Source organism: Chlamydotis macqueenii, chromosome 3 (genome assembly GCF_036417535.1).
Source record: "Chlamydotis macqueenii isolate bChlMac1 chromosome 3, bChlMac1.mat, whole genome shotgun sequence".
Classification (NCBI taxonomy): Eukaryota; Metazoa; Chordata; class Aves; order Otidiformes; family Otididae; genus Chlamydotis; species Chlamydotis macqueenii.
Genome location: NC_141558.1, coordinates 28,058,796 through 28,077,243, shown reverse-complemented (window position 1 = coordinate 28,077,243; position 18,448 = coordinate 28,058,796). Strand labels below are relative to the sequence as shown.

The window sequence follows — 18,448 nt, the reverse complement described above, 5'->3', positions numbered from 1 at the left end:
CTGGGAACACAATCTGTGCTAATTAGTGTTGGTCACTTTGTGCAGAATCTCATCCTCAGCAGCAGCTTTAGCAATTACAACTCACACTGTGGCAGAGCTCAAATGATTTTTTTTTTTTAAACTCTGAGATAGTAATGAGTATAATCTAGCGTTGAAATCTGCTGATTGATCTATAGAGTGCATTGAAAGCAGCAGACCTCATCCAGGTGTGTATTTAGGTTGAAAATTAGATATTTGTAGCTAAAACACAGTCTCTGCATCCCAGGAGTATTTATCAGACCTGTTCAGCAACAGCAGTAAGTAATTTATGTTTTCTTTCCGCCAACACTTGTAGCCCTGTATCTCAGTCAGTATGGTGTTGCTGTCACTTGTCGCGGCCTGCGAGCTTTGTGCTAAGGCAGAAGCAGTACTTCTAGCAGCAGTTGTCTAACGACCAAGTGATTCTTACCTATGTTGTTTTACCGTTTGCTTGGATTTGTACAAGTGTGGTGTAATGCTGATCTATGTTTGTAACTAAGAGATAGCAAGAATAAGTAGTTCTGTGTACAGTGCTGCTATGGCCCTGGAATAAAACTGCAGCATACAGGAGTACAGGGGTGGGATGGAAGTGGAGATCCTGAAAGCAAAGCTCAGGATGATAAGGAAGGCTCTAGGGCTGTAAACAGGGAACTATCATCAAAGTCAGTTACTGGTCATTAAAAAAGTGCAACCTTGGGAGCCAGGTAAAATCACATTATGAGTAAGAGTGACTCACAGCAATGGCCCCCTCCACAGCTAAAACTATTAACCTTAGGACCCTGGAGGGCAGTGGAAGGCTGAACATAACACCAAGGAAAGAGGCAGACACAAAAAAGTTTGTGTATATGTGGTGTACTTCATAGAAGGTATGTTTTTGGCCATATTAAGAGTGTAATAGCTTGGTGGGAGTTCAGACAACCTACTTTGTAACTTGGATGCAACAAATTGGTAGTTAACCTCTCCTAAATAAAAGTGTGACATTTTGTACTCTTATTAAGTAAAACAAGGTCTTCTTGCTGAATCTGAATGCACCCTGAGTGCAGTGGTCTCTAGTTGTGATTATAAGTTTTAAGAGGAACATAATCTTAGAAAGCATCTGTAGGTATGGTAATTGTGTATTTGTTTAAGATCTTTAATTTCCTGCCTCAGCTTTTCAAATGTTTTATTCAAATTCATTGGTTATATACATTGACCATCTTTAGCTTGTTTAGTTCTAGCAGCAGTTTTCTAATGACCAGGTGATTCTTACCTGGGCTGTTTTGGCTTTTGCTCAGATTTGTATAAGTGTAGGAACATTTGTAAGTTTGCTAACTCTGTCTCTGCACGGTCAGCTTTCTGACAGGTAATTTATATGTAGTTCACTAGTTGTTGGTCACAGTAGCCACTGATTGTAGGCTCAGTTTTGGCACATAACACTTTAGTGTGTTAACGTTTCTCCCAAACATTTATTTCCTTTCACAGAAGTTATATTTTTTGTTCATCTAACATTCACCCCAGGTGTTCAGGCTCTTTCAACAGCGATTCAATGGTTGTGTTGTCATCACATTCTTCTACTGATTTGTATTTGTCTTGCTTCTCGTCTACCTAAATAAAAATACAATCTAGGTTCAGCTTAGTACGTCTTTGCTGTTAAGATGCTGTTGTACTTCTTTACGAAATGCATCAGGAGATAAAGCATCCTTGAATTGAAGGGCCTGTATGTTAAAGACAGTACTGAATGTACACAAAGCTCTGCTCCATTTTACCAAAGTAACTATGAGATTTGTAATGATGCATCAAGTATAGAAAAATAATTGTTGTCATCTGTATCTTCATAATTTCCTGTGTTGTAGGCAATGTTCTTTCTACATGCCTGTACTTCATTATGGGGTCTCTGTGGCTGACTGCAGGTGTTGTACACCCACTCTCTTAGCTCTGCTGTGTGAGCTTTCTTCATGTATTCACCATGTCCATCTTCTTTATTCTTCTTCCTGAAGTGAGAATATCTTGTCTAAAAACAAGAGTCAAGAGATGGCTAAGCTTTTTTAGCTCTGCTCTGTGCTCTGTTGAGAACTGTCCCATTCTTCCTCATCCATTCATGAATTGTTCCCCCATTTTTTTGTTCTGTATTTCCCCAGTGAACACTATTTCTTTATAGGAGCTAGGACCTGAAAGCATTTTAACCCCGAAGCATTGAGAAATTACGTCTATGCTGATTTACTTGTTACCGTATAGCTCACTTGCTACTTTTACTACAGTGTTGCAGACATCTTGATTTTTGCATTTATGTCCAGATTAAAGATTAATAGGTTTGCATTTGTCAAGCTGCATGCTCATTAATTTTCTTCTGTGGCATTGTCCATTGATCTTATGAATCATGCCTCTGTAGCAGCAGCACTGTGATTATCATCTTTGTCTAGTCTCTGTGCTACACTTCTGTTACAAATTCTTTCAAGATACAAAATCCACTGCAATTCTCATATTATTCTTCAAGTACCCATTGTTTTTTCCATAGCTATATGTTATTACATTGTAGGAAGTTCCATGTGTCTTATTGATGAAATATATCTCTGAGATCTAAACAATGCCTGCTGCAGGTTTCTTTTCTATTAGCCTTGGATATTCTGTTATTTCAATTTTATAAGGACACTTTTTATTCATCAATCTGGATTGTGTAATTTTATTTGCAATGTAAAATCCATTTGTTCTTTCAAGTTCCTTCCAGTAGTTTTATTCAAGCATTTTGGCCAGGGTTCCAGCAAGAAATCAGTTCTCTGTCAGCACGCATCCTTTTAAAATTGTAAGGCTGCTTTCTTATCCAGAGATGATTCATCATTTTTCTTGGCCTTTATGTTCTTATCACGCATACACTTCACTTTTGCAGAGGCCGATACTCCTCAAATTTCTGCTATAGAGTTTTATAATTCATTTTGCCTGCTTTGGTCAACTGGAAATTATAAAACATAGCAGATATTTCAAAGTATCTGTTATCTTTTATGAGGGAGTGGGATATACATCAGGTTAAGTGCAGGTGGGCTTCAGCACCATGTGACAGACATGCTGTGAGGCAGCAGATGAGGATGAAGGAGGTCTGAAGCACAAAGTGTGAGAGGAGCTGAGTTTGGGTATGGAACATAATGCTGCCACTCTTCAGAGATGAAGGGAATTGGCATGCAGAAGGGGGTGGAAGAGGATCAGGACAAGAGGGCAATTGTCTGTGGATGGTGGTGTGTATTTCCTCTGCTTGCAGTGGAATTAAACATCATCACCATGCAGGAAATCTGCCCAGGGAGGTGGTGGAGTCACCGACCATGGGGGTGTTCAAGAAACGTTTGGATGTTGTGTTGAGGGATATGATTTAGCTGAGAAGTGTTGGTGATGGTTGGACTGGATGATCTTTTAGGTCTTTTCCAATCTTGATAATAATTCTGTGAATTCTGTGAAATCAGAACCATGTGATTAACCTGAGGATCAGTACTAAGAGATATTGCCGTAGCTGATCCAGAAGCCCAGGGAATCTGAATCATTCATTTTATAACCTAGGACTGATCATGTTTCAAGTTTGTCGGGTTTTTTTTCCTGAGATACAGCACCTAAGACGTAGTTGTATTTTGGTTGTTTTCAGGATAGTTCTCTACAATTAATCCATCAGGCTTTCCGTGCACATTGTCTTTCACTGCAATTTGGCTCATATCTGCACAAGTAGGCTTAAGCAGTTCCAATTCCCATGCTAGGGCTGTGAAGGAACGACTGGGCTGCTGAGTAGGTGCTGGCAAAGGCCATGCAAGCTGAACAAGGCGTGGAAAACTTCTGAACATGATATAGGAAAGCACAGAACATAAAAAGAATCTGACAAAAGATACAGATAGCACCATGAGGAATGGCTGCACCTCACAGGTGGTTAAGGCACCTGAGAAACAGCCAAAGTCCACAGGTAATTGGACTGGTGCATTAGGGACCTTTAGGGGTGCAGAGTCTTGCAAGGCCAGCAGCACCTAGATAACCTTACAAATAACAACATGTAAGATTTATAATAATCTCACTCATTTTGCCTTCATGTAACAGATTCTAGAAAGTCTCGTAATCCATCTTGGTCCTTATGAGTACTATGTGGGGTGTTGATTCATTACTGTTTTTGTTTGAATCAGAAGGATAATTTAGAGGAGAGCCTCCTTATCATTCCCAGTGACTGGGCTGTTACTTACAATGAGCAGAGATCACAGGGCATGAACTGGACCTCCCTCCTATGAAACTAAACCAAAGTTGTGCTCCAGCAGGTTCTCTGACTTCTAATGGGAGCTCAGTTTATGCAACCAGACTACAACTAGCAGGAAGTAAAACCAACTGAAGTGCTATAAAAGGGATAGTGCTGTGTTCCAGTTTAGCCCCACTCAGGACTGGATAGTGCTGTGTTCCAGTTTAGCCCCACTCAGGACTAAGCGCTACGCAGTAGCTCGCCTACCCTCCAAGGGAATGGGGGAGCGATAATATAACAAAAAGGCTTGAGGATTCACATAAGAGAGATCACTCGATAGTTACCATTACAGGCAAAACAAACTCAACTTGGGGAAACTATTTTGATTTATTATTAATAAAACCAAAGTAGGATAATGAGAGATAAAGTTGCTTAAATATAAGTAGTGTGGATGTCAAGTCCACGGTACTGGCCATTTTGCTGTGCAATTGGGCTATGCTGCTTCCTAATAAAGACTTACAAAGATGTTGGCCAACTTCACGTGCTCCTGGGAGAGCCCTTTCATCCATACTGCGCTTGGAAAGCTGTATTGCCTGCCTGTAGGTGTGGCTTTCCGTATAGACCAATGTCTCCTGACCAGAGCCTGTTATGTCTGTTGTTTTGCTTGATAGATGCCTGATACCTGACATACAATTAAACGTAAGGCTACATTTAGTCTTAAAATACTCAGTCATTTTCACTGATTTTCAGAAGCAAAGCTTGGTACAGAACTCATGGTCTATGAGTTCTTATTCTTCAATATTTTCCCTGAAATGATGTAAGTTTCTCTCTGTCAACATGCATGCTTGCAACAAAAGAAGAGTTTTCTGATGTTTTACCCTGTTGGGGGAAGAACTACTGTGTGAAAATTCATTCTCTAACACCAAAAAAAAAGCGATTATTAGATATCTTAAGAAATAAATGTTGACGATCTGATGGCCCTAGCCTGCTGTTTCTAACAGCTGTAGAAATGATGGCTCAGTAGTGACAGAAAGCATATGCTGAACCTAGAAAGGTTATAAAATGGTGTGTTTTAATAATAACTGAATTTGTTGAGAAAATAAGAGAAACATTGTTACCACCACGAAGCATATACATAACTTTCTGTAAGACAAGTTTGCATTATAAAATCACATTCCTGGTCCTACCTGTGCAAAATCCTCAAAGTAATGAGCCAAACAATATTTTTGCCTTTTTCTACATTTGAAAAAAAGATCCAGTTTATGTTTTTTGCGACATTTGTTGGCAGTTGTCATCTGAAAGACAGCTTTGGGGGCTTTCTGGTGTTTCTTTTAAGAATCTTAAAAAAGCAATGTGAAATAAACGTTCAGCAGTTACTGGGATGTCACTTAATAGCTGTTAAAACTTAATTCTGTTTAAATACTTCATGTCAAATTATTCCAAAACCTACAATCAGATGTTTTTTTTCCAGAAGACTGAAAAGTATTGTAGCAACAATACTCTGAGCAACCTGATCTAGTGGGGGATGTCCCTGCTCCTTGCAGTGGGGTTGGACTAGATGCCCTTTGAAGGTCCCTTCCAACCGTAGCTACTCTATGATTCTATGATCACGTGATAGACTGTTATATTATACTCTGTTTCTTATGGACATTTCAATGAGATAAACTGAAATGCCAAAGATATTTTAACTGTAAAGAGAGATAAAAAGCTTCCACTATCTGTGCAGCTTATCTTAATTTTTAGTTTTTTGTTGAAAACAATTATGTGTATTTTCAACTTTTTAAAATAAAATCATGGGCTACATTTATTAAGTTACGATTTTGTTGTCATCTGCAAAAAGTTTACTTATCATGGTGTCAGATCTAGGGCTCTGTAAAAAATCAGAAAGTCCTCGGGGCTGGATCTTGTACTGTAAATAAAAAGAACTCTATGCTATACCAGTGTATTTTTTTTAAATGTAACATCATGCAAATATTTTTTATGTCAAGCAATGGTTTAAATTAGACAAGGCAAAAATAAGTAAAATTAATGCATAATTAAATAAGCTAAGTAAATAACAATTGTGATCTATTGGTACATTTTTTATATCTTAGATATCTAAATGTTCATAAAGTATTATTTTAGTATGTACTAAGAAGCTATAACTTCTTAGCAAATTTTAAGCAAATTGGTTTACTTCTTTTCCTGTGATTATGTTTTCTATCTATAAAATGAGGCTATACGTACATATTTTCTTCAAAATTACATTTGTCAAAGTATTTTTGAAGACTAACTTTTCAACTCATCTTGTGTAGTAATTACATAAATTTTTCATTGTGTTGTCATAGCCAATGTCATTAACATGATCATTATTTCATATTTTTGCTTTTTATGGAGAGGCAACTACTATGAATGTGTATTACAATTTACATTCACTATGTCAAAGCCTTGTATAAGAAAGAGGATTGACGTCTCAGAACATGACTCTAACATAAAGTAGAATTATAGATGGAAAACTGGGACCCAGAGATTGTCAAGATAAACCTTGGTGAAGTGAATTACCATCTTAACCAGGGTACACTAGATTGTATAGGTACCATATATCAGAACTGGGACTGAAACTCAGACCTCATGACTTAGAAGTAGTAGGGCATACTTTCATTTAGCAGTAATAAAATGTACAGCCTACAGATATTCATCAAATAAGTTAGACTTTAATGAACAATATCATTTGTTAAAGTGCTTCAGAATGATTAAGTGGGTCTTTATTTTTTTTCATGATCAGCTAAGAATCAGGCAGATTAATGCAACTTTTGCATTATGGATTTCATATTTCAGTATTCATTATGGAGTATTTAGAATTTTTTAACCATGCTGATTAAAATCTGTTGTAGATTATAATTATGCTGGTTTTATCATATAGACACTCAAAACTGATTCTTAAATCTTTAAGTGGCTTGTACTAGACTTTTATTTCTCAAAGGGTTTAGAAGTCTGCTTATATTATGTCCTTTTGTCATGTTCTCTGCAAATGTTAAATCAATGTAAAATTAGTAAATTTCTATTTCTAAATGAACCCCACCCTTTTTTTCATAGGAGGAAGAACTAAGGAAAAGTGGAGAAGCCAAATATGCACACTTGAGTGATGAGCTTCACGTATTAATTGAAGTGTTTGCTCCACCTGGGGAGGCGTATTCTCGCATGAGTCATGCCTTGGAAGAAATAAAAAAGTTCCTCGTTCCTGTAAGTGGCTTATAGCATTCTTCTGTGACTGGTTATGCTTTTGTTGCATTGAATCCATGCCTTCTTTAAGCACCTTTAGCTCCAGGGAAAAAAAAAAAATTCTGCTGAACATTCATCTTTCATTCTTTAGTCTCAGGGAGATACCAAATAGGCCATTAATTTTCAGAGTTGATCCCCTGATGTATTTTCTAGATGTTTTATTATTTCCATTTCTCATGGTTTTTTGCTTTCCGTTTTGGAGGGAAGGGTGGATTACTTCTTTTTCTGGTTGCAGAAATTAGTCATTAATATGAGTACACTTTAAAGATTTTTTTTTTATTTAAGTCTGTAAAAACATTTTTGTATATAAGTAAGGATTTATCTAAATACCTTTCTAATTAAGATAATGAATTTATTGTAGGGCAAAAAGCATAAGCAAAACATTCCTCCGATGTTTCTGCTCAACTAACCAGTCGTGATGGAGACCACAGTTTAGCAATCCTCCATCAGCTAAGAGAGTGCAGATATATATTCTAAAGCTGGGAATCTTTTCAGTTCAATTTGTACTAAATATATCACTTTCTGAAATATTTACCTTTTTGTCTATTGATTTTCCATCAAAATCTCTGAAATCTGTTTTCTTCACATTGGTACCTTATTCGATGATATTTTTGTGCTTAAAATTTGCCCTAGAATGTAAGCAGATGCATACTAAATACTAAGTAAAGGTTGCTTTGTGTAGTAGTAGAGGGGGAGCACAGTTCAGCCCACTGCTGTCAGCATGGCGCCAGTGCCAGCACCAAGGGTCCAGAAGCTGAGGAAGGATCACAGATAAGTGCAAATAAACCTAAACTGTGGTGCAATAGCACCCCTGTAGCTCCAGCCAGCAAGTCGGCTTTGTCGGGGGCCCAGCTGAAGTGTCTCTATACCAATGCACGGGGAATAAACAGGAAGAGCTGGAGATGCTTGCACACGAGCAAGGCTACGACCTCATTGGCATCACAGAGACGTGGTGGGATGACACATACGACTGGAGCGTCAACATGGAGGGGTATAGGCTTTTTAGAAAAGACAGGAAGGGGAGACGAGGAGGGGGTGTCGCTCTCTACATCAGCAACCAGCTGGAGTGTGTGGAGCTCCGCCTGGGGATGGAGAAGGAGCTGACAGAGAGCTTATGGGTCAAGATTAGAGGATGGGGACGGACAGGGGACGTCACGGTAGGGGTCTGTTACAGGCCACCTGGCCAGGAGGATAGAACAAGGGGTAATGGGTTTAAATTAGAAGGAGGTAGGTTTAGATTAGATATGAGAAAAAAATTTTTTACAGTGAGAGTTGTAGAGCACTGGAACAGGTTGCCCAGAGAGGTGGTGGATGCCCCATCCCTGGAATCGTTCAAGGCCAGGCTGGATGAGGCTCTGAGCAACCTGATCTAGTCAGGGATGTCCCTGCTTCTTGCAGGGGGGTTGGACTAGATGACCTTTGAAGGTCCCTTCCAACTCTAACTATTCTATGATTCTATAGGCAGATAGGAGCAGCCTCACGGTCACAGGCCCTGGTCCTCATGGGGGACTTCAACCACCCTGACATCTGTTGGAGAGACAACACGGCAGGGCACAGGCAGTCCAGGAGGTTCCTGGAATGCGTGGACGACAACTTCCTCCTGCAGGCAATAGAGGAGCCGACAAGGAGGAGTGCCATGCTCGACCTTGTGCTCACCAACAGGGAGGGGCTGGTGGGGGATGTGAAACTAAAGGACAGCCTTGGCTGCAGCGACCATGACATGGTGGAGTTCAAGATCCACGGGGCAGCGAGGAAAGTACATGGCAAGCTCTCTGCCCGAGACTTCAGGAAGGCGGACTTCGGCCTCTTCAGGGACCTGATGGGCAAAGTGCCATGGGAGGCGGCCCTGGAGGGAAGAGGGGCCCAGGAAAGTTGGTCCATAATCAAGGAGCACCTCCTCCAAGCTCAGCAGAAGTGCATCCCAATGAAAAACAAGTTGGGCAAAAGGGTCAGGAGGCCTGTGTGGATGAGCAAGGAGCTCCTGGACCAACTGAAAGTGAAAAAGGAAGCCTATAGAGGGTGGAAGTGGGGACAGGTAGCCTGGGAGGACTACAAAGAGGCTGCGCGAGTGGCCAGGGATAAGGTAAGGAAGGCCAAAGCCCTGGCAGAACTGAATCTGGCCAGGGATATAAAATGTAACAGGAAGAGCTTTTATAGGTACGTAGGGGACAAAAGAAAGTCCAGGGTAAATGTAGGCCCCCTCCAGAAGGGAACTGGTGTCCTGGTTACCCAGGACATGGAGAAGGCTGAGGTTCTCAATGACTTTTTTGCCTCAGTCTTCACCGACAAGAGTTCCTGTCCCACCACCCAAGCTGTAGAAGGTGCAAGCAGGGACTGCGAGAATGAAGAACTGCCCATTGTACTCGAAGAGCAGGTTCGGGATCATCTAAGGATCCTGAAGGTGCACAAGTCCATGGGATCCAATGAGATCCATCCGCGGGTCCTGAGGGAACTGGCGGATGAAGTTGCCAAGCCACCGGCTATCGTATTTGAGAAGTCGTGGCGGTCTGGTGAGGTCCCCAATGACTGGAAGAGAGGGAACATAACCCCAATTTTTAAAAAGGGGAATAAGGAAGACCCAGGTAACTACAGGCCGGTCAGCCTCACCTCTGTGCCTGGCAAGGTCATGGAGCAGATTCTCCTGGAAACCATGCTAAGGCACATGGAGAGCAAGGAGGTGGTTGGTGACAGCCAACATGGCTTCACCAAGGGCAGATCGTGCCTGGCCAATTTGGTGGCCTTCTATGACGGGGTGACGGCATCGGTGGACAGGGGACGAGCAACTGACATCATCTACCTGGACTTGTGCAAAGCTTTTGACACTGTCCCACACGACATCCTTCTCTCTAAACTAGAGAGACATGGGTTTGATGGACGGACCACTCGGTGAATAAGGAGTTGGCTGGATGGCTGCACTCAGAGTGGTGGTCAACGGCTCGATGTCCCTGTGGAGACCAGTCACGAGTGGCGTCCCTCAGGGGTCCGTTCTGGGCCCAGCCCTGTTCAACATCTTTGTCAGCGACATGGCCAGTGGGATAGAGTGCACCCTCAGCAAGTTTGCCGACGACACCAAGTTGTGTGGTGCGGTCGACATGCTGGAAGGGAGGGATGCCATCCAGAGAGACCTTGACAGGCTGGAGAGGTGGGCCTGTGCCAACCTCATGAAGTTCCACCAGGCCAAGTGCAAGGTCCTGCACCTGGGTCATGGCAATCCCAGGCACAAATACAGGCTGGGCGGAGAATGGATTGAGAGCAGCCCTGAGGAGAAGGACTTGAGAGTGCTGGTGGATGAGAAGCTTAACATGAGCAGGCAATGCGCCCTTGTGGCCCAGAAGGCCAACCGCATCCTGGGCCGCATCAAGAGAAGCGTGGCCAGCAGGTCGAGGGAGGTGATTCTCCCCTTCTCTGCCCTGGTGAGACCCCACCTGGAGTACTGTGTCCAGTTCTGGAGCCCCCAACACAAGAAGGACATGGACCTGTTGGAGAAGGTCCAGAGGAGGGCCATGAAGATGATAAAAGGGCTGGAGCACCTCTCTTACGAGGACCGGCTGAGAGAGTTGGGGCTGTTCAGCCTGGAGAAGAGGAGGCTCCGGGGAGACCTGACAGCGGTCTTCCAGTACCTCAAGGGGGCCTACAATAAAGGGGGGGAAGGCTGTTTAGTAGGGCCTGTTGCGATAGGAATAGGGGTAATGGTTTTAAAATAGAGGGGGGTAGATTTAGATTGGAAATTAGGAAAAAATTTTTTACTATGCGAGTTATAGAACACTGGAACAGGTTGCCCAGAGAGGTGGTGGATGCCCCATCTCTGGAAATGTTCAAGGCCAGGCTGGATGAGGCTCTGAGCAACCTGATCTAGTCAGGGATGTCCCTGCTCCTTGCAGGGGGGTTGGACTAGATGACCTTTGAAGGTCCCTTCCAACCCTAACCATTCTATGATTCTATGAATTACATGAGTTATCATCTGAGGTCTATTCTGAGACTATTTAGAACTCTAAAAATGGTTAGAACTTTAATTCCTTAAAAAAATATAATGGGAGTTTGTTTCTATTTGCGATAAAAAAAAATAGTACAATAACTATTCATATCTCTCCATAATAACAGAAGGATTCAATAAATGCCTTTTTATTGCAAGTAATATGAAACCAAGATAAGAGATATTCAGATGTGTCATACGTGTATTTTCATGGCAGAATTGAAGCGTTTGTTTGGTCGGGGCTTCTTGGCGGGAGGAAATGAGAATACATTACACATACAATATTTAAGCACAGTATTTATAATGTCCAAATTTATTATAGCAAGTAGACTTCTTTTTAAGAATAAAAAAAATGGCTTAAAATTATTAAAAATAAAGAAGTGAATATTTGTTTTCAATAATAAGTTTTATTGGCACCAAATGAGTACCCTTAAATAAGCTACTTTTAAAACAAGTTGACTCTATCTTTCAGCTTCTCCCTTTCCATCCCCTATTATACTTCCAGTTTGGGAACTCAGATAATAAAACATTGTTTTAAATGCTGGGAAATAACCGTGAGACAAAAAAAAAAAACAAACAAAAAAAAACCCACATTTTTTTCATGATTTCTAAATCTGTGTTGAACATACAATACAAGGGACAAAATAGGTCAGTGTCATAATGCTAGCAACATAACGTGGAATGACATTTTGCAAGTTAGTGGTGAGAATCTGCCAAACCATAATACTGAAAGGAAATTTATAGTTAAATTACAAGTTCCTCAAAAATCAGGAGTATTACAGGAGTATTATAACTAAAAATGGTAACAGGGCCATTACAAAGATCACCAGTATCTGTCTTTTGGATAACTCTGTTTCATGACTTTGCCAAACTTTAATTTGTTTCTATATGAAGTTGCTGTTTAAAGTTAGCTTTGCATGTCCTCTTGATTCTGGGAAAGATCTACCGTGTGACAGCATGGTACAGCAGTGATGGTACCCATTCCTGTGCTCCCTGGATTTTTAATATCCGCTGCATATTCTGTCTGGCCTGAGAAAATCTGTTCTGGGTGAGAAAGGCAGAAGGAATAGAGTGTGACCAGAGCTGTGTTAAAATGTGTGACATGTTGCTGTTGTAAATATTCAGCATCTGTGCAAGCATATATTTTGTGTGACACTTTACTGATTGATAAGACTTAGATGTGTTTTCCAGCACAAGTATAATAGCTACACTGGAGGATATATAAAAATAGGGTTTTTGTTACAAGATTTTGAACTTGATTTGCAGCAGCAATAATCACTCCAAACAAGTAACAATTGTACTTTACGACTTGTGTGTTAGTTTTATCCCCTCTATTCATTTCAGGTTTACAACAATTTACAAAGCAATTATTAACTGGCTGGTTACAGTATGTGTCAAGGGGTTTACACTCAGAAAGTTTACACTGGGTAATTTCTTTTTTGTTCCCTATCTACAGCATCTCTTGAATTTGTTTTATGATGTCTTGTTGTTTATAAGACCTAATTTATTGCAGCAGTGAAGACTAGAATTGAATGACAGCAGTAGAACCTAATAGGTTTATTTATACCAAATAAATGATGTAATAAACTATTCAAATGAGTTTTCACATTGCTTATGAATTTTGAGATGTCTAAGTGAAATATTGCCCCCAGAAATTACACAGATTGTGTCAGTAAGATGGAATGACATTTTTATACTTGATCCGTAAGTTTTAATGATACTGAATTTTAACATAAATGCCTCTAAAATTTAATAATAGAAAAAGAGAAAAATGTAGAATAGGACTGAGGAAAAAAAATAATTGAACTTTTATTAACTGAAGCAAAATTCTAATGAATAAGTACTTTTTATTTAAATGTGATTACTTAATTTTCACCTTTGACCTTGCCCAAGAATAGTATCAAAATTTTTGCTAGTGAAGATTTAATCTCCAAATGAGAGATAGAAGCTAAGTACTGCTATTTACACTGGCTGTTCCACATGCTAACATGTTTCAAAGCTGCAGGCAGCTTGGCCTCAGCTGGTGTGTTGAGATCCCTCCAACAGGCATTTAAATGAATGACTGAACCCCAAACGTCTGCAGTGGTTCGCTGACTGACACACTTTTAAAACCAAGCTGCTTCATTTACTCTCTGCTGGTTCCATTTTGCAAATGGCTTGAGGTCTGCGTGGGAGCTGCTGTCGGGGCGTTGCTAGCTGGTGGATAAGATTTATTTTGCAAATGACTTTGCTAGATCTTTTGTGGATTTTATGCAAAACTTTGGCTTTTGAGGTGGAGTCCTCTATCCAATTACTATCTAGATACTGTGCTCCATTTTATTTTGATATTTACTCTCAATATGAAAATTTGAATATAATCAAAATACGTACAGCTCAAAAGACCCATGATTAAGTAAATAAGATTAAGACTTCAGAGTTTTGAAACACAACTGTGTGTTTCCTTTTTTTTTTGGCAACCTAGTAAAGATAAAAAACAAAATGTGCTCCCCCAAGTCGAGGTTCAAATTTGTAACTGATGTTAACATAATGTAAGTTATCCAGTATTAGCTACGTACAAAGTACAGACGGTAGGGATGCTTAGGAGGAGGACGTGTTGTGCAGATTCACCTCTGTGACCAACACAGATTCCGTAAAAACCATAGGTATGTGACTGCCAAGTACTTCTGACCCAAAACTGCCAGGGACCTAGGTCTGGGTGAGGAACCTATGGCTGATGTTATGTCTCAGTGCTTCAGAATGGGATGCAGGGTCAGTGAACTAGAAGGGGAGATGTTTAAAATTACCAGTACTGGGGGGAAATAGCTTAGAAGCTTTTCAAGCTCTGCTGATTTTAAAAGGTTCATAGGTATTAAATGCTGTGAAACTTTCTTCACCATTAATAAGCAATTAAATGTTATATCATTCTTATCAGTTATGACTTTATCATTCTGATTTACATCCAAACATACAAATATATTTTCTGAACAAGCTACTATTTTCATATAGTAAGAAGCTATACTGTCTTTAGGAGTTCCTAACATATGCAAAATCTTTTTCTGATAACCATTTTTATCCCTTTAAGCAGATTATTTTTATCTGACATGGTTAGCATCCCTTGGGATGAGGAGGGGAAGCGGATACTGATCATTCATTTTATGTGTGAGTGCTCTGTAATATAGAGCTATTATGTAGAGGGCAGGTTGCAGCTGCGGTGACACAACCGCTTTAGAAAGATTGTTTACAACTGTGCGGTCAGATGATCAGAAATTGAAGCAATTACCACTTTAAGAGCTGCTGTTCAACTTATTTGCATGTATTTTCCTAGCCACTTGTATCTGCTTTAAATTGAGGCATATTGGCAACACTCAAGTGCTAGGAATAAACACATGGTCATTTAATGCAGTCCAGTTGATGGACGATCGCTCATTATCATCTGCCTGTATACCTCAGTATTTTCTGAGGGTATTTTATTGGATCAGATCAGATTTCTTTATTAGGAATTAGTGTGATGAGGCAGCAGGTGAATGCAGGTTTTTTTTTTTTTTACTGTGAGGATGGTGAGGCACTGGAACGGTGAAATTTTGGCTGCCCCATCCCTGGAACTGTTCAAGGCCAGGTTGGATGGGGCTTTGAGCGACTTGGTCTAGTGGAAGGTGCCCCTGCCCATGACAGGGAGATTGGAACTGGTTGATCTTTAAGCTTCCGTCCAACCCAAACCATTCTATGATTCTATGAGCTTCAATTCTTTTATCTTACCTTGCTCCATACCCTTGGTTAAAATACTCTTCTTACCAGTCATTTAAGAAGAATAAGTATTCTCACTGATCCAGCTTCCAGCATCAGCTCTTCGGTCTTCCTAACTAAAGACGGAAAATTACTGAGGAAAATGAGCCTTTCAATTAAATAAAAAAGTACTGATTTCATACTGGAAGTTATTAATACTCGAAGTATGTATGAAAAAAAAAATTGAGATTTGGAGGGGATTAAAAACAGACTTCTATACTAGATTACTTCAGTGGGAACAATTAAATAATCTTAGAGTTTAATTGCCTGAAGATCTTTCTCTAGCTAATGCTTCAAAAGAAATCGGTAACCTTTAAACATTCCTTTACTGTATATATAGTAACTCATATATACTACAGACCAAAGTTACTAATGATCTGTTATCCCATGTTATGCTTACTGTATTGTAGTATATACAGCACACAGTAATATTATTTTGTCAAAACACAATTTTCCCTGATTTATAGCAAGTGTATGTAGGTGTATGACATTTATTTTGCACATTTTTTATTAGCCATCTGAATTTCTTCTGTGCTACAGTACAATATGAAATCTCTAATTATTACCCTTTCACACTGTGTGGTTTTGTAATCTTACTTTTGTTTCTAAATGACCAATAATATGCGAGAAGGAGGGGGGGGGGGCTTCTGTCTTTTTGTCCTCTTTCAAAGAACCTCAGCAGGCAAAATATTTCCTGTGATGGTGATCAGCAGCACAGGTCCATCTCTAAAAGAGACATCTTTTATACCTGTTAAAGTAAATAATTTATACTTGCATATTCTGCAAAGGTACTTGCATTAATAAATAATTACAATGGTAATTATTTTAAAACTCTGATAAGGAAATTGTTTGAGCAGCTGTTTCAGTTGTTCTGGGTTCTGTTTTTCCCAGTGTGCAACATCTCTGGCAATTTCATACACAAGTTTTCATAATCAAGGAGAAAAATTCAGAGATTCTGTCAAGGCCTGAAATGTCATAGAACGTTACCACTTCACAGCTTTTTTTCCTAAACATTTCTTATCAAATCAAATTATTATAAATATGTTCAAATACAAGTGTACTCAAGACAGTTATCATAACTCGTGGACAGTAGTTCTTGACTTTTTACAGACTCTGGAGTTTTTCTTAACTGTGATATTGGCTGATAGAGCAGCAGTACTTGCATAGTTTAAATCACTCATTTTAAGTTTGATAAAAATAACTCTACAGCTATCCCTCAAAGTGAAGGTTTAGGGGTGGAGATGTACACTGAAATGGCCTTTTTAATTGAAAATTAAACTCCAGTATTTCTCAGCTGACTGCATTTTTATATACTTACTGATATACAGTGTAGACTACTGGTTCTTTCTGCTCTGAAGCTGTAAACTGGATAACAACACAAAAGAGCACATAATTCCTCAAATGTCATTAAATTTGTATGATGATGAGTGGATCACCTGTTGTTATGCCGGACCAACAAGTATATTTTGTCTAGGCTTAGTTCCCCAGCTGCTTCAAGGTGGTACAGCTACTTCATAGCCTCACATCTGCTTTATGTGTTGATACTTCCACTCTGGATGGATGAAGACCTTTGTAGGTAGGCCAGAGAGGTATTTACTCTGTGAAAGCAATCCCTTGGTGATCTCTCTCTAACACACAAGGAATCAATATAAAAGGCACAGGCTTATTGCCAGAGCCAGTCCTTTGTTTTGCCTTTCGCATTAATTGGAGATATTAACATGATTGGGGATTTTTCCACTGATGAATAATCTGAGCATACTATTGAGACATGGCTGTAGTTTAAAGAAATATTTACAACTTGCTTAGTGAGTTTGTATTTATCACCAATTTTGTAGGCTTGTCTTGCTTCTTCCTCTTGCTAGAGCGTAGGTGTTTCACCAGTGGCAGATCAGAAGCAATTATTTGGGTATAGGTGATAAAATTCATGCAGAGAAATTTGAATCCTGCAGTATTGCTCCTGGCTTCTTAATAGCAGGTCTGTAATATGTAGCAAGAAGTTGGCTATGGTCTTGCACATTAGACTCTACAAACTCTTTCACCTCAGAGGGACCACCAGACCCTCCTACACATCTGGCATTTATTTTAAGAGCTCTGTGTGTGAGTACTAATTTGGCCAATCATCTCATCAGTAAAGGTTGGGTATCTGACCCAGTGAAGCAGCTGCAACTTCATGGTCTGAAAACAAAATTCCATGTGGTTCTATATAAAAGTAGGCGTGAAAAGTGTATTTAAAATAATTGTTTTTCATGCAACAAATTACTTTATAATGAAGAAAAACAAAGTGTAAGATGTTGTTATGTGTTTCCGTCATATATACTAGTCTCATACTTATTCCAGCCATCAATATGAGGAAAGAAAAGGAGAATGTTTGGGTTGTAAACATAAGACTGAAAGCAAGGAAAAAGTTATTTATTTTGGCTCTTTCAAGGAATTGGTTTGTGGCTTAGACAAATTCCTTCATCTCTGTTTCACTTATTTCAGCAAAATGACAATTGAGTCATTTTTCTGTTTTAATTCATTTGTGGAGGTAGACTCAAATAAACAATTTATTTCCTACTTTAATTCATATTGCAAAGCATACTACAAGTAATACCCAGACAGTGTGTTGGGGTTGTTTTGTTGTTTTCTTTCTTTCTTTCTTTGTTTTTTTTTTTTAAAAAAAGAGGAAAAGAGAAAACTTGGTGGCATTTTTAAACTTCATATTTATTTTTTTTAATGTAGCAAAGGTCAGTGTAGCAAATTCTGAAGCACCAAGTTAAGCTCACTTAGGAAAACATAAAAGAAAAAGCAGAGTAATCTTTTCTCTATTTTGTTCTTTCAGCTTCCAGCAGTCAGAAATTGAATTTTTTCAGGGCTATATCCAGACCATCTTGCCTTATACTGTATGGTAGATTTTTCTTCTCATCCATGAGCTTGTCAAATGCTTTTTTGAACCTTAGTGAAGTTTCTGGCCTCAGAAAAACATCAGGTGGGAATGAGTTTGACAAATAATTATGCACTGTGTGTAAAAAGAAAACAAAACAAAACAAAAAAACCCAAGAGCCAACTTCCTCTTTTGTTTTAAAGCAGCTGATTAACACCTTATGAGTGCCCTCATCCACATGCGGTGGATAATCTTACACCGATCCTCACTTTTACATTGCTCTGGATTTTTTCTTTTCTGAGCTCCTCGTCTTTTCTTATACAGAAGTGGAGGTTGCTCTGATTATCAAATTTTGAAGATGGAGATTTGCATCTTGATATTAGATTATTTCGTTTCA

The 18,448-nt window shown here is 39.4% G+C and overlaps 1 protein-coding gene across 1 annotated transcript in view; it reads left to right on the top strand.

Annotated features, from left to right (window-relative positions):
- KHDRBS2 (KH RNA binding domain containing, signal transduction associated 2) overlaps positions 1-18,448 on the top strand; it is a 394,032-nt gene that overhangs the window by 216,317 nt on the left and 159,267 nt on the right. Inside the window, exon 4 of the mRNA XM_086743272.1 lies at positions 7,268-7,414. Coding sequence (XP_086599398.1) covers positions 7,268-7,414 — 147 coding nt within the window. The remainder of the gene's footprint in view (positions 1-7,267; positions 7,415-18,448) is intronic.